The sequence below is a fragment of the Chroicocephalus ridibundus genome, chromosome 20, assembly GCF_963924245.1.
Source record: "Chroicocephalus ridibundus chromosome 20, bChrRid1.1, whole genome shotgun sequence".
NCBI classification, from domain to species: domain Eukaryota; kingdom Metazoa; phylum Chordata; class Aves; order Charadriiformes; family Laridae; genus Chroicocephalus; species Chroicocephalus ridibundus.
Genome location: NC_086303.1, coordinates 449,311 through 464,755, shown reverse-complemented (window position 1 = coordinate 464,755; position 15,445 = coordinate 449,311). Strand labels below are relative to the sequence as shown.

The window sequence follows — 15,445 nt, the reverse complement described above, 5'->3', positions numbered from 1 at the left end:
TGCACGTCGTGCTGGGCACTGAAGTGCTGCCACAGAAACAGCAGAGAGAGTTTAAGGAGCGGGTGAAGCACCCTGTGTGCACGCTAGCCTTGTGTTATTCACCATCCCATCTCATAGCCACAGTTGAAATGAAAGTGCTTCCAGGCTGAAGCATGAAGCTGCCTACTGGTTCATGCAATGCTGCGGGAGAACGGGGGCCTGGCTACTTGAAGGGAGTCTCTGGGTGCATCGATGCAGTCAGTTCGATCTGCCCGTGGCTTGCTCCAGGGACCAGGTCCAACAGGGTAGGTTTGGTTCCCTCTGGAGCTCATCAGCTAGATCCCAGTGCCACATCAAGTCTAGCCTGTGCCAGCCAGAGCCAGCATTGGTACCCAGGGCAGAAGAAAGCCTCCTTCAGGGAGAGGATCCAGTTCTAGCAAAACAGTCCTTCCCACCTCCACCGCCCTCCCGTGCTTCTGGTTCAGCAAGGCCAGCTGAGTGCAGACCTGCCTCTGCACTCTCGTAGGTGACAGCCCCTGAAGCAGGAGAGACAAGGCCTTTGCCCAAAATCTTTTAAGTCAGTGGAAAAACTCAAGCTGATTTTGCTTAGGTTTTCAAAGCTGCTGGAAATCAGAGCAGATTAAATCCTCCCCCCCCCACTTCCCCGGGAGAGGCAGCTGGAGCTGCACGCTGGGGTGAAACCTGATGCTGTGCAGAGCCTGGGACACAGGAGAAAATCACCACGGGTGCTGTCACGGGGACTCCCTCTTCAGCGCCTGGCTTTGCTTAAGTCCCCCCTTGTTAATGAGAGGTGAGTGCAGAACGGGGCAGGAGAAACAGCTTTGAGGCTGATGGCAAAGACTGTGCAGAGCCACAGGCCCTCTGAAGGATCAAAGCTGATCCCTGTCTTCCTTCATGCTTTGCTCCCAGGCTGCTCAGGGGGGATGTGATTGATGGCTGGAAAGAAGATGCTGGGCTCAGGATGCTGGATCTGGCCCTGGCCCCGTCTCTGCTGGAGCGCAGGAGGACCAACGCGCCCACGAGCTCTCTCTGCTGCTCAGCGACACGGGGAGTTTGCTCCAGACTCACCCCTGCTGAGAGCCACCAGTTCCTGCACTTCTCATGCCGGATGGCTCAAGCACCAGGGACTTATTTTGTGACGGCTACAGTCTGCCTGGCAGCAATCAGAGTGTCTCAGAAAGAAAGGTGAAAACGTCTGACGTCATTTTTTCTGCAAAAACTGCTCTGGAATAGCTCCTCCTGGAGACACCCTTCTGAGAGTCAGAGCAACTTGAATTTGGGAATCATGCCTGCATACAGGACTTCTTTCCATAAAAGCCCCAGAGCTGTCAGTGCAGGGGAGCCAGCCGGTTTTGCTTCCCCCGTGTATACAAAACCTAATTCCAGGCTGAAATTTCCTTAAGACACATCTCATATTTCAGGATCTTTTGGTGCTACTTTCATCTCCAATCCACATATTGCAGCCCTATGATAATAATAATAGCAATAATAATAGCAATAATAATAGCAATAATAATAATACCTTTTGTATGTACATAGCACCTTTCATCCAAGGATCTAAGTCACAATTACAGCCCCACACATTCCTGTATATTACAGCCCTATAATTCTAAGACTGCTCAAGTATCCAGACTTCAAAGGGAATGTGGATTTCCCCTCCAGCCCAGTCACGGTGCCCAACATGCTGGAGACATTTCAAAGGTGTTTCGAAGGTGCCTTGGCAGTAGCCAGAGATAGTCAGAAGAGCCAGAGGAGCTCTGTGAAGCCAAAAGAAGCCTTCGTGGATTCTTTCCTCCCCTCTCCCGGACACTTTCTAGTCTCCCTGGAAAGTCAGCACAGCCCTGGGTGAGGACGGTGCTCCCATGAGACCCGCGTGTCTGTACAGTGGGAGAGGAAAAGGTGGAAACGATGTTGAAAGGCAAAACAAGTGACGGCACAAGCTCAGGCAGGTGACTTCCCAGGTCAGGCAGAACCCACAGCGTTCTCATCAGAAGTAAACTCACAACAAAATTATGCTCCACTGAAAAAAGAAGTGGGGGAGTGGGGGTTGGCGAAGCATTTCATTGCAAGCTCTTTTTTTTTTTTTTTTTAAAGGGTGTAAAGATTTTCAAGTAACTCAAACACAAAACAAAGTATTCCTTTTTGGGTCAAAGCAAAATGTTTCAGGGATACCCAGAGCAAATGTGGTTTGGTTTGGTTTTAATTGCATGGGAAACCTGAAAAAAAAAATCTGTTTGTTTAACCCCAGCCAATCTTTCCCCTCCTTTTTTTGGTTTAGCCAAAGAGCTATTATTTACCCCCATACGTCCAGGAAGCAGTATGCTAAAAGCAAGGTAGCTTCCTATAGAAAACAGATTAGATTAAAGAATCGGGGTTTCCAGAAGCTCTGGCTAAGCTGCAGTTTACCAGCTGGGTTCACTTCCTCTACGGAGTTTGCCAGTGCTGCCCACGAGCTTTTAAACAGCTGCTGGATGCGGCTCCCGAGGAGTATTTCAGCAGCTGCACTGACTTGTGGCTGCGTCCGTAAGCGAGGCGTGAGGAGGTCAGGGGACATGAAAGCCAGGCTACAAATCTGAGACCTTAGTGTTGTTTTCCTTCATGTTGTGGCTGAAGAAATGCAAAGCTCAAGAATTTTTTAATAAACTTTTAAAAGGTATTTTAACTCGAGAGGTTCAGACATGCGGCTGAAAAATGCCGAGAGTTTCCAACTCTTCTGTGGCACTTTTTTAATCAGTCCATCTCAAAGCGCATTAGAGAAGGGTTAATTATTAGTATTTTAAAGATAGGGAAACCGAGGCACAGGAAAATTAGAGGACTTATGTGGGGTAAACTATGAGGCTGTGGCAGAGCTAGAAAACAGTCCAGGTTTGTCGTGCTGCACTCCAGTCCTCTGTACCTCCCACTTCCACTATGCAAGGGAGCCAAAGCTCATGGGGCACCTGTCTGTTCCCAAAATTCTGAGTCTTTGTGTCCCTCCATCTAGGAGAAGCCCCTTCCGCAGAGCATCGGCAAGGTGGTCAGTGGAAAGTCGTCCCCTGCCCGGCTGGAAAAGGAGTGGGTCTACCCCATGGTATCCCCAGATGAGCCAGAGCACCTCGTGGAGGAGCAGGGCAGTTTTCACAGTGTGTGCTACCTCATCTTGGACACGCCGCGCTCGCCAGCATGGGCTGCACACGTTTCCTCCCCCTCTTCTTCAATAAATCAAGGCTTCCAGCATTCATGTTTTTTTGTCACTAGTAAATCTTGCGCTGTCTTACACCACATGAAAGCGCAAAACCACCTTAACCGACAGGCACTTCCCGGTGCAGGACTGCAGCTGCAAACACAACCTGCAGCACAAGAACCTGCTGGTTTGGCCCCGAGCTGAAGAGAAGCTGGAGGCAGCAGACATGGCAAGGCTGCCCCTGTGCCCAGTAAAGCCCCGCGTGCCGCTGCCAGAGCCCACGTCAAACCGCTCCGTGCAGCAGGCACCTCATTAACCTGTGGAACTTGTTGCCGCAGGAAATTAGTGCAACAACAAAAGTCTTACCTGCGCCTACAGTCAAGGTCCTGCCTTGGTTGCGATACCGTTGGTTCTGCAAATACAACACACCTGACCCTAAAGGTATGTCCTTTGGTACCCAGGGCACATGCTGCTCAGGCAGACGACCTCACAGTCTTGGGACATTATGTGGGACAACAGCTCGGGACAATATCTGACAACTCCCATGTTCCTACGTAGAGGGACAAGAAAGCCTGACAGCGCAGCTAAGTGACTCTGCACCTCATTTTCCCTTTGGGAGATGCTGGCTGAGCAGCAGCAGAAGCACTGTTTTCACCTCCACAGTCAAGCTGACTCAGAGCGCTGCCTGGGAAGCCAGCGGTACGCTCACGCAGCTCTTGCCTTTCTCAGCTCCCAGGTACCGGGAAGCCGCTGGGGACGCTGCCAGCTGTGCAGTAGCTGCCGCTGGGAGCAGCTGCAGAAACAGGGGTAAAGCAAAATTGCAGAGACCATTCCCTGCAATGAGAATTTCTTCCCATGCTCTCTAGTAAAGAGAAGATGAATTTCTGTCTAAACGTGTAAATGCCCTTCCTGCAGGTTTCATGCATGCAAAAATGAAAATTTGCTTTACTAAGCTTAAGAAATGCCCACAATTGGGAATTCTGTTAAACTTGCAAGATGCAATTACACCCAGAGTCATCTCTGCACCAGATAACCTCCTCGGGAAGGTGACTTCTGCCTTCACATCCTGCAGGCCCCTAAGATCCCTCGTGTTTGGCCACACCATCGCAGCAGCCGCTGTGTCCTTGGCTCAGCTCATTGCTCCATGCACAAGGCACTGCTGGCACTGGGAGGTGGCACCGGGCAGGGGAATGTCCCAGGGGCTGGTGGTCTGCAGGGCACCGTGTCACGTTACACGTGTGGGGCGTCCTCCCAACAGCCCTCCCTGCTGCCATGCAAGCACCCCCCTGCTCTCCCACCCCAGCAGAGGAGACCACATTTCCACTCCCCTTCCACCTCTGCGGTTCTCCCCATAGCACGCACAGCCCTGACGGGATGATGTGGTGCTTGGGTTTCACCTTCCCTTTGAATGAAGGGGAACGTTATTAATTGGTGCCCCACAGGGCTGTTCAGTGCTGGAAACTGTCCTGTCTCCCTGGGGTCTCTTTGTAGTGGGACTTGTGGCTGCTCACAAGAAAAGGCAGCAGGTCCCTTGAGCAGGTCCTACCCTTACAGGTGTGTCTGACGTGCCCCACTCCCATGGGGGCTGCTTTTCATTTCCAAATCCTTCAAAGAGGTTTAAACAGGAAGGACTGCAAACACGGCAAATGGAGACGGAGAGCTGCTGATACCTCAGGAGACTCCTCTGTGGTCCCATGGAGGGGAGGAGGCTGGAGAGCTGCCCTCCTTCATCACTGTCAGCAAAGCCTGTCCTGGCAGATCTGGGAAAGGTTTTGCATTACCCCTTCCTGGATCCTTGACGCCTCCCTTCAAGACTGGAGGCACCATGTGAGCTTCACCATGTCCTCCCCTTGCTCCCCACCACTGGCACAACTCCTGCCTCCGCTCGAGCTGGAGCCTGGCTCTGTTTTGACTTGGCTGCAACACTAGATGCCTGTGCTTGGTCCTGCTCTTCTTTGTGAAGGCTCTTTCTGATCTCTGTTCAGCTCCTGCCAAACTCAAGTCCTTCTTGAAGACCTCAGGCTCCTCCCAGCCCTGACAGTTCTTCCCTATCCCTTCCCACCACTTTTCAGAGCACTGCTGTGGTAATCCCTGTCCCATCCTTGGCTCCCTGGCAGCCTCTCCTGGCTCCCTGGCACCCAAGCAGGACGCTGTGCTGCCTGCGGGGAGCTCAGGGCTGTCGTTGATGTCCCTTTCCCCACGCAGAGCTATTTCCCTGTGGTGCCTGAAGGTGGCTCGTGTTCCCGTTTCAAGGTCCCCAGGGAGCCTGGCCCATGTTGGATGCCTTCTGAGCTGTCTCAGAGCAGCCAAGAGGAGGAGCATCCGTCTGTCCGTGGGCGGCCAGCTCACTGACACCCAGCCCAGCTCCTCCAAAGATGGACCTAGGGGAGCAGCTAGTTCCACAACACTGGAGGCGTTTTGGTACCCATTTGGCACCCGGCTGAAGTGCCTGGGCTCAAAAGCAGCAGCACCCCCTGCCCTGCTGCTGTCAGAGGGTGCTCCCCCCTGAGGGGGTGATGGGGGACCCTCAGCCCCCACTGCAGGGATCTGGGAAGTGCCGCGTTTCCCTTTCCCTCCTCCACCCTGCTGCTGCTCCCTGACCCAGGCAGGTGCAGAGGGGGAGAGGCATTTGCAGCTCCATTGCTGCCTTTTGGCACCAGAGCTTCTGCCAGAATCAAAGAGCTTTTCAAAGAAAACCCTAAACTCCTTTAATCGCCAGCTAGAGCTCCTCCCGCACAGATCTAAGGGCCATGAGCTCAGTGTTTTCATTGCCCTAGGCAGATTTATGAGCTTATTCTTCAAGGAAGGGAGGGAGAGAGGGGAGGCTGTGGCATATTACTTAGCCTGGGGGGCGGGCAGGGAGGAGAGGGGGGAGGATGGAGGAAGGCATTTGCAGTGGAAGTGCACGACTTGCAGAAAGGCCGGCTCTGCTGCAGCCAGCACTCTCAGGCATGGTGGAAAGGCACGGCGAGATCGGATGTGAGCGAGGACCCGCCTGCTGCGGCTGTGGAGGGTGAGCAGCAGCTGCCTCCCATCACACGCTGCCTGCGCAGCAGTGCCAGCCAGGGAGCGTGTGAGCACGGCATGCCTGCTGCCGCCCGGCCGCGCTCACTCTGACGAACAAGACCGGGAGTGGGGTATCCAACGGACGAGACCAGGAGTGGGGCGTCCCTCACAGTGTGAGCAGGAGGGACTGGTCACCCCCAGCCCCAACCGAGCTGCCCTGGTTGCAGTTTGCAGAGGTGGTCCCACGTGGCTGCCACCCCGGAGACAGCCCCATCCCCGCGCAGGTTTGCTCTCACCACTCCACTGCGCTGCCTTCCCCACCGCGCTCCTCGTCCGTACACCTGCTCCCTTCTTGCCAGAGAAGGCAGCGCTCGCTGCCAGCTGTGAGGCAAGTGCAGTAAAGGCCTGGCTGCGCCTTCTCCCACAGAGAGACCTGGGCTTTAGGGTGGGGTAGATCCTGTGCCTCGCCTCCTGCGGCCCGACTCAGACGATGCCCCACCAAGAAGTGGACATCTTCTCACATCCAGCGCCCCAGACACCCTGCTGCCGCTTCCGAACAGCCCTGCAAAGGATGCCTCTCTCAATTTGAACTCAAATCTTGGGAAGGTCTCGGCCATGACCTGTGGTACTAAAGCCGCAGCCCAGCCCTCTGCCTCATCACCCGCAGCACCCTCCGTTGTAGCTGGAAGAATTCAGGGGCTGCAACCCTTGTTGTGGACCAGCTGCTCTCTGGAGAGCACAGTGTCCCGTGAGTCCCAGCAGTGCCCACACTGGGATAACAGCAGCCAAGCAAAGCAAAACACAGCTGGACCCAAAGCTCACAATATCAAGAGGTAAATGGGAGCAGAGCTTATGGCGGAGAAGGGGGCTGGGAGGTGATGAAGCAGGAGGAAACAGGAAAAGCTGCCATGAACCTGAAAGTGTCATGGCATTGGAAATACAGAGACTTCAAAATTTCCTTTCCCTCGAACCCAGACCAAAGACCCAACATGTCAATATTTAGTCTAGATCAAAAAAAATCAATATATTGTGGTTTAGAACCATCAAGATGCTTTGATAGTTTTGGAGTCCTACAATGTGAATATTAAATCGCCTACAGGTAAATGCAACACCAACAGGTGAAAATATGTAAATGGAAACTTTTTTTAAGAGAAGCCACCCTGAAGTGAAAACATTGAAATAAACTCTCCTGGTTCAGCTGGTTACTATGTTTCTGCCATGCACAGTCCCATGAACACAGATGTTTTTTCATTGATATTTTCCTTTTCAGTGAAATAAGGTGTCGCTGGGTAGACCATCCCCCCGAATGTGCTCTTCAGGCGGCTCTATCACTGACCTCACTATTCACCGTGCTGTAGTTGTGGCTTTGCTCTGAGTGCTGCTAATCCCTCTGGGACACTGGCTCCCTCACCACTCCTTTTTCTGCTCGCCGAGGGGCTCATCACATTCCTGCTGCTCTGCCCTGAGCCTCGAGCCCAGGCACACCGCCGTGCAGCATCTGATGTCATCCCTGACCTTTTAGGGGTTAAAAAAAAAAAAAGTGCCTCAAAGCTGTTAATGGTGCACGTAAACCCATGTGTGTCAGAGCCCAGCTCTTCTAATGCCTCTCACCAGCCTTATCTCCCACATCTGGGACCCCAAGCTCACCAGTGTTTCTCCCTGCTCCTGCTATGGCTGCCGTTCTCCCAGGCATGCTGGGCATTTCCAAGAGCAAGACTGTGGACTTCTGGCTGTAAGGGGTAGGAGCGGCATTTCACATTAGCCTTCCAGGAGGGAAGAAGATCAAGCAGAGAGGCAGCCCTTAGTGCATCAGTCTGGCCACCAGGACACGGGGGTGGCTTTGGAAATCCTGTGCTCTATCGTGGTTTGAGAAGTGGAAGGGTCTGGGAGCTCTTTGGGGTGAGTCTCCACCTTTGTGGTGTGTTTGGATGAGTCCTGGTTCAATGTTTGGGCTCCTGTGGTGACCATGACATGAGGAAGAGGCTGTGGATGAGCCCTGGCACTGGGCAAGCATCAGCCACAGGATGGCGACTCACTGCGCTTTGCAACAAAAACAGGGGCAGGAGAGCAGCGATGCCCCCCAGGAAGGACTTAATTTACACCTTGCATTGGGATTTGGTGCTTTCTGCATTTTTGGCTGCTCCCTCTGTCTCCCCAGTGTGCGTGACTGTCATCTAAAACACAAAGGTCCCTGTCATGCCTGCAGGAGATCCCATTTCCTTGTCACCCCGCTGCAAGCCCAGATGTCCCTTCAGCCCCAACACACCTCCCCACAGCTGCGATGCCTGTGGGCTCCTACCAGTCAGCTACCAGTCCACCAGTCCTGTCCCTCTACTGGTGCCCCAGCTCCTCTGGCAGCTCTTGGGGTGCTTCCCATCGTAGGGTGGCCATGGTGGGGTCTGTCCTCCTTTTTCCCAAGGTGGGGGCTGCAGGGGGCAGAGTCTGGGGCAGACAATTAGGGAGGGTTTAGGGCTGAGGGGAGCTGCCTTCAGCATTGCGACGTGTCTTGCTCCAGGAGTCAGCTGCGGCTCTGGGGTCAGCCTTCAAACCCTGCTGCCTCAGAGGTATGTGGGTGCTTAGAAAATGCAAATATCAAGAAAGAGGCATCTTCCACTCACTGTTACCCTGCACCAGTTGCAGCATTGCGTGACCAGGGAAGTGTCTGCCCAGCTTAATGTCAGAGCATCCCTGCCTCCTGTGGATCCTTATCACAGGCCCATGTGGCACCTGATGCCAGAGGGTAGCTCAGGGGAGAGCGTGGCTGATGTGGAGCCCTGGCCTCAGACTCGCAGTGGGATGTTAAATTTCAGGCAACGGCTCAAAATGCCTCTGCAAGGTGAAAGCAGCCCTGAGAGCTCCTGATCCCATTCACCTCAACGGAAACTGCATGGGGAACAAGAAACTTTCTGTCTGGGCAGCCTCTTGAGATGCCTGGTGATACTCAGAAGCAGCCAGACTCTCTGCTGTTCTTTCTTCTCCCAAATTCTGCTGTGACAACAACAACCCAACGACCTCATCAGCTGTCTCATGCCCCAGCTCTTTGCCGGCTTTCCAGGACAGAGCAGCAGCATCGCATGCAGTGAGCTGTGCGGTGTCTGTCTGGCTTCACTGGGGGGCTTCACAATGCTTCTGGGGACGGGGCACAGAGCAGGGGTAAAGCCTGACCCCTCCATGGTGCTCTGGGGACCTGGGACCCTGGGGAAGAAGGCTCCTCCAGCTGAGCTGTGAGCCATGGTGCTACTGATGTCTCATATCCTACAGGTTTGTGTCCTTCCTCCTGGTCACTTCCACCGCTGTGCCCCCCGTACCCTGCATGCTCCCCTCTCTCACATCACAGCACTCCCTGCTCCGCCCCTGTCCCATGCACTGCTCGTACGAGTGGGTTTGATCAGTCTTCACAAGAGAAGGTGAAATGGAGGAATGTTACTGCTGTCTTTAACTACCAACTGGGAGGGTGAAGACGGAGCCAAACTCTTCTTGGAGTTGTGTAGGGGAGGGATGAGAGGTAACGGGCACAAGCTGGAACATGGGAAACTGCAATCAGATATTAAGAAAAACATTTCCCATGAAGATGGTCGAGAATGGGAAAAGAGTGAGGGAATCTTAGAGATACTCAAAACCGTCCTGGACAAGATCCTGACCAATCTCACAGAGCTGGACCTGTTTTGAGCAGGAGCATGGATCAGAGACCTCCAGAGGTGTCTTCCTTCCTAAAATATTTTTGATTCTGGGCAATTGTCCCAGTTCCTCCTTGTGTCCCCTTAGTCCAGGCTGGGGATAAGGCATGACGCATTGTTTCTAACGTCTACGTGTGCAGGTTGGCCAGGGAGGGTGCGTGCTGTCTGTCCAGCTGACCTGAATGCATGACCATGATACTACTGCTGTCACCTTGCCACCTTTGGGTACTACTGAGGGTGTCCTCTGCTGAGTGCAGGCACTCCATTTCTTTGAGCCCCCTGTTTCCTGCCAGCCATGGTTGGACAGGCCAGCCTAGAAGGGACCTGTCAGGCACCAGCAACACGGTGTCATTTTTTTGGTGAAACAGGAGCAGCAAATTGAGAGTATCCCTTCATCCCCCAACTTTACCCCCAGTCCCCCTTGCCAGGGGCTGGTAACCAGACGCAGGGGGGCCAAGGGGGATCAGGATGCCACCCTGGGGCAGAGGGCTGCACTGAGCACCTGCACCCAACCACAGCCCTGTTCCCAGTGCTCAGGCAGCAGGTGGCGGGTATGGGGACAGCCGGGGACTGAACTCCCCCAGCCCATGCAGTGGCACTTCCATATCCTGGGGAATCTGAGGTGGGGTTGCTCAACCAGGTCACACGCAGGGTTTGCAGTAGTGCCAGGGGTTGAAGCTAAGCTAGTGCTCTGAGTACCAAGCGTCTCTTCCCATTTTTCCGGCCTCCTCTGTGCCCCCTTGTGCAGTCTCCTGTCTGCGGCACAGGAGCCTTCCCCTTTGCAGCTCCAGTCTCCTGCACTCTCGGCTTGATGCCGTCCTCTCCAGAGACTCCCCATCAGCTCCAGTCCATTCTTGTTGCCAGACCCAAAAGCAACTCTCCGTGGAAGACAGAGACGTGATATTTGACACACTGCTGTCAGGACTTACTGGCATATCAGCTAAAGGTTAAATCTGCTCCCTGAATAGCTCAGCTCTTTCAGGTTGATATAGGCCCTAGGGCCGTTGGACCTAGCTGAGCAGGAGAGGGTGTGCTGACCTTTAGGGTTTCACGGCCGGACTCTGAGGCCAGGCTGAGACACAGTTCAAATATGTCATGCACTAAGAAGCTCTTTGCCAGCACCGGTGAACCAGGCAGGATGCATCAGCATTTCTGTGCTGCTCCAGAGAGATGGGCTGTTAGACCCAACATGAGCCCCGATCGAGTTCAGGCTGCCTGCAGGAGAAGTGCAAACAGCAGGGACCTGTCACCTAACATGGACAACCCCAGCGCTGGCTGCCTGCTCTCTCCGGGGCTGCCAAGGAGACACCAGCGTGTTGTCTAAGTGCCTACCGGAGACGTGCCCCTGGGAAGAGGTGACTTGCTCCTCTCCCGTCTCCCTGACCACAGCTGCAATCTCACCAACGGTGCCTCCATTGGAGAAGCTTGGTTTTCGATGGGTGGGATCGGGTTCAAGTTCAGGGAGGTGCAAGAGTGAGCAAGGACAGTGTTCTTGGAGACAGGCATGGCAGAGGCACAGCACTGTCAGGATGGGGCTTGACTGTGAGCTCATTAGTGGTGAGGCAATGTCTAATCAGAGGTTATTACGAGGATCCTTTATTTCGCACCTGAGGGAGTCCTGCTCTTTACAGGAGTACCAGTAATTTGCTTAGAAGACAGGGCATGGAGCGAAGGAGATGGAAAGTTTTGGGAGCCGCTGCCCTTCAGCTCCATGCTCCATGTTGCCATTACAGGGCTTGCTTTTCAGCACTTGCAGCTCTCCAAAAAAAAGATCTAGGCATTTCTTTACATATCTGAACGTGGATTTAAAGCCTGAATTTACATCAAGAGCTTAGATCGCTCAAATATCCATACTTTCTACAAAATTTATGCTGATGTGCTTTGAAAAACCAGCCCTGACTGCACACCTTATAACTGAGGAACTAACCTTACGTGACCTACTGAAGGTAGCCCAAGAAGGCAGTGACAGAAACAGGGCTCTCTGGTCCTCCTCCAATAATTCCCAGCTGATCCTGCCTTCCTACCCCTGTTGCATCTCATTTGTTCATTCACAGGCAGCGTTTAACATATAAGCAGCAAAAGCGTTTTTCCCCACAGAGGTCCGGCCCTAAGGGGAGGAGGAAAACTCCGGACCCTCCAACGCCTCCCTGGCTCGACCCCATGGATTTTGCAGCCGGGGCGTCCCTGCAGCCCGGCGGGGTGACGGGCTGGGAGGTGGCGTTGCCGGTGTCTCTCCGGCAAACGGCTGTCGCTGGCGCCACCGTGTGAGTGCCGCGGGCCGGCGGAGCAGCGCCCGGAGCAGCCGAGCCTGGCCCAAGGGATGGACGGCTGCCTCAGGGCTGTCCTGAGGACCAGCCCCAGGGAAAACGAGACCTCTGCCCGGAGCAGCCGCGGAATCACCTGCTGCACCGGGCCGAGGGCATCTTTATGCACTCGCCTGCTGGGATCCACGCACAAAGGGCGCGTAGCCCGGGGCTCTGCGTCCCTGCTCCGACCGCCACGGTCAGGGTGGCGATGAGAACCATTTAACATCAAGATGTCCCTTTGGTCGTGCAGCGGAGCTCTCTGCAGCTCCCAGCCCAAGGGACAGCTCTGCAGAGATGGTGGGCAGCGTGTTCTCTGCAGGGTGGGAGCCGCGGGTGCCCTGTCTTGCCATGACTGCAGAGGTGGAGTGTGTCCCTGACAGGGCTGCCACTTGTCCTCGCAGTGGCACCAGTGCTGCAAAGCTCTGCAGCCTCCCACGCTAACAGCCCACATGTTTTTAACCGCCTCCATCGAGACATGCTCAAGAGCTGTAGTGACTTTTCACTCAGGCAGCTGGCTCCAAACTTAGCCCCAGGGTGTGCGCAGGGGCGACAGCTCCATGCACAGCACACCTCATGCGACAAGTGCTCCGTGGTTCCCTCTCCCGAGGAAATACAGCTTGCATTGCACATTTTTCTCCTCTTTCATGCTCTCCAGTAAAAATCGTCCATTGCTGTCACATTTCTTTCTCAGCTGACCCACTAGAGCTCTGGGCATCCAATGGTTGGCACAAGACAAAGCAACGTGTTCCTCAGACGAGCAGGATGAGCAGGGAAGCTCTTACCCGGCTGTGGCAGCTTCAACCTGGCTTTGCAAAGCCCTTCATGAGTGGGTTAGGGTGCTTAGCTTTAACAGCTGAGTAACTGCATCTCAGGACAATCCAGCAACACCAGAAAACCAGCCAAGCAGTCTGTATGCCACCCCTGACGTAAGCCCTCTTTCAGCATGATGAGCACAAAACGAATGTCCCCAGCACTGCCTGGGAGCTGCCAGTTGTCCGCAACGACTGTGGTACACGCGGCTTCCCTCGGCAGCGCCTCGGCTGCATCCCTAGCTGGGAAAGCCGAGGCCCTCACCAGCCTACCTGCCACACAGCTGAGGTTGGCGGCTGCAGCGCTTTCTGTGAATTAACTGAGCAAGCATCCTCCCCAGCGCACACCAGGGCCAACCCCTCTCCCTGAGAGAGGTGTTTGTGCTCCTGGTCAAACCAAGAGATCCTTCCACAGCGTCCCCTGCTCACCCTGGGGACGTCCTCAGTCACCACTACTCAAATGGCCCCACTGAGACCATCTTTGGGTGGGGCTAGAAACAAACCCACCAGTGCCTGTGGTAGTTTAACCCTTTGGGTTTTAAGACCAGAAAGGAAGGGAAACATTCAGATAATTAAGAACTTTTATTAAAAAAAAAAAACAAAACACAACAAACCACAAAACCCTACCAAAGCCCTCACGCCTCTTAAAAGGCTTTAATATTCATTTTAAAGAGGCAACTTGGGCACTGCTGGTGGCCAGCTCAACCCAAAGCCCCGAAAGCCATGAGTTATCACAGCTATTGAAATGTTTGACAGAAGGATCCCAGAGCAGTTTGCACTAATTGCTCAGTATAAATACTCCATTATGTTCTCAGACAATCAGAATCTACCCAGCAAATCAGCTCCTCTGATCCACTGTAATCAAGAAGCAAAGCATGCATAACATCGCAATATAAACAGCGTTTGCAGAGGGGCGCAGGGAGGAGGGGGAGCTGGCTTAGCTTGGCAGGTCCTGCAGTAATAGCTGCCTTTTCTGTCGTTGTTTTGTTTTGTTTCTAATTTCCAGAGGAAATTTAATTTCAGGAAAATGTGGCACAAACTTCCAAGCTGGAGGAAAGCTGCAGCTGATGAAGGGGTCCGGAGAAAGCGTTGCAAAAGAAACAGCAAAGGCTGTACTTACAGGTAAGCTGTTAGAGGGCTCAGGTTGGCAGGGACCTCCGAAAGCCCCAGCTCGGAGCAATCCACCGAGAGCATGATGCCATCCTCTTCGCAGTGGCACTGGGGTGGGCAGGGGGGCGCAGCACCTTGCTCGGCGCGCACCGCCTGGAAGCGGGCAGAGGAGGCCAGCAGAATGCCCCAGAAGAAGAGCTTGTCCATCCTCGCCTTGGCTGCGGCCGCTGGGACGGCGCGAGGTGCCGCCGGCCGGCTCCGACCCCGGGGCTCAGCTGGATGGAGGGGAGCGACCCCGCTGCCTGGCAGGGCAGGGTAGGTCCTGCAGGTTGGAGTGTGGTAAGGATGCAGCCAGGGAAGGGAAGGCATTGTCGAATGATCTTGGTTATTGGATTTCAAGGGCTGGGCAGGGGCGTGAGACACTCCAATGGGAGGAGTTAAACTTTCTACTCTTTCCCTCTCTCTCTCTCTCTTAGAGCTGGCAGGAATTTCATTCAAAGGGAAGAAAGGAGTCGCGGGGGGGGGGGGGGGGGGCGGAAAGAAACCTCAACAAATAAAGACCTGTTCATAGCTCCGGGACCTGTGCTTGTTTTGTAACAACGTTTTTGTGAGATAGCAGGGCAGGGGAAGGCAAAGCTGGCTCTGTCAGGGCAGAGGAGTATAAATAGGGAGGCAGGAGCACCCAAGCAGCGCTTCAAGGGCTCCAGACTTTGGGACGCTGAAATACAACCCCAGATAAAGGACTCTGTGTGTCTGTGCTGGCTGCTCAGCCCAGCTGCAACTGGAAAGTCAGGGTGTAGCTGGGGAGAAGGGCGCGAGGAGCTCACAAGGAGCTGTTTGCTGGCAGTGACCGTGCCCAGGGCTGCAGGTCCCTCTGTCCTGTGGTCCAGCCCTCGCTCACATGCAGCCCCATTGCTGTCCCCATGCACGGGGCAGGGCCTGGCTGGGAGAGGCAGGAGGATGGAGCAGCAGTGTCATGGGGCTGAGTTCGGTGGGGACCTCTCCAGTGTAGATTCACCCCCCACATCTCCAGTGGGGACCTCTCCGGTGGGACATGGTACTTTTGCAGCTGTGCTGCTGGCTATCGTTTTGCCCAGATACAGGTCGGGTGCACGTGGGAGCTGTGTTTGCCGGAGCTGCGCTGCACTGATGCCAGGAGGAGGCGGCTGGTTTGCTCCAAGAGCTCCCTCTGACCTTGGATAAAGTGGTCAAAGTTGAGGAATAGTCTGTTGAGTGGGGGCTTGAAGCCATGTTGTCTGGAGCTCCATCATGCAGAAGGGAGCAGGTCTGGCTTAGCAGGGGGCGTACTGCCTGTGCCAGCCCAGCCCAGGGCCTCGGGGTGTCCTGAAACATGTGGGATGTGCATCAGAACAG

At 54.4% G+C, this 15,445-nt stretch overlaps 1 protein-coding gene across 1 annotated transcript in view; it reads right to left on the bottom strand.

Moving 5' to 3' along the window:
- The window catches only part of LGR6 (leucine rich repeat containing G protein-coupled receptor 6), a 150,056-nt gene extending 135,616 nt beyond the window's left edge, over nt 1-14,440 (bottom strand). The window contains exon 1 of the mRNA XM_063356428.1: nt 14,082-14,440. Within this exon, the coding sequence (XP_063212498.1) occupies nt 14,082-14,440 (359 nt within the window). The remainder of the gene's footprint in view (nt 1-14,081) is intronic.
- Between the last annotated feature and the right edge of the window lie 1,005 nt (nt 14,441-15,445).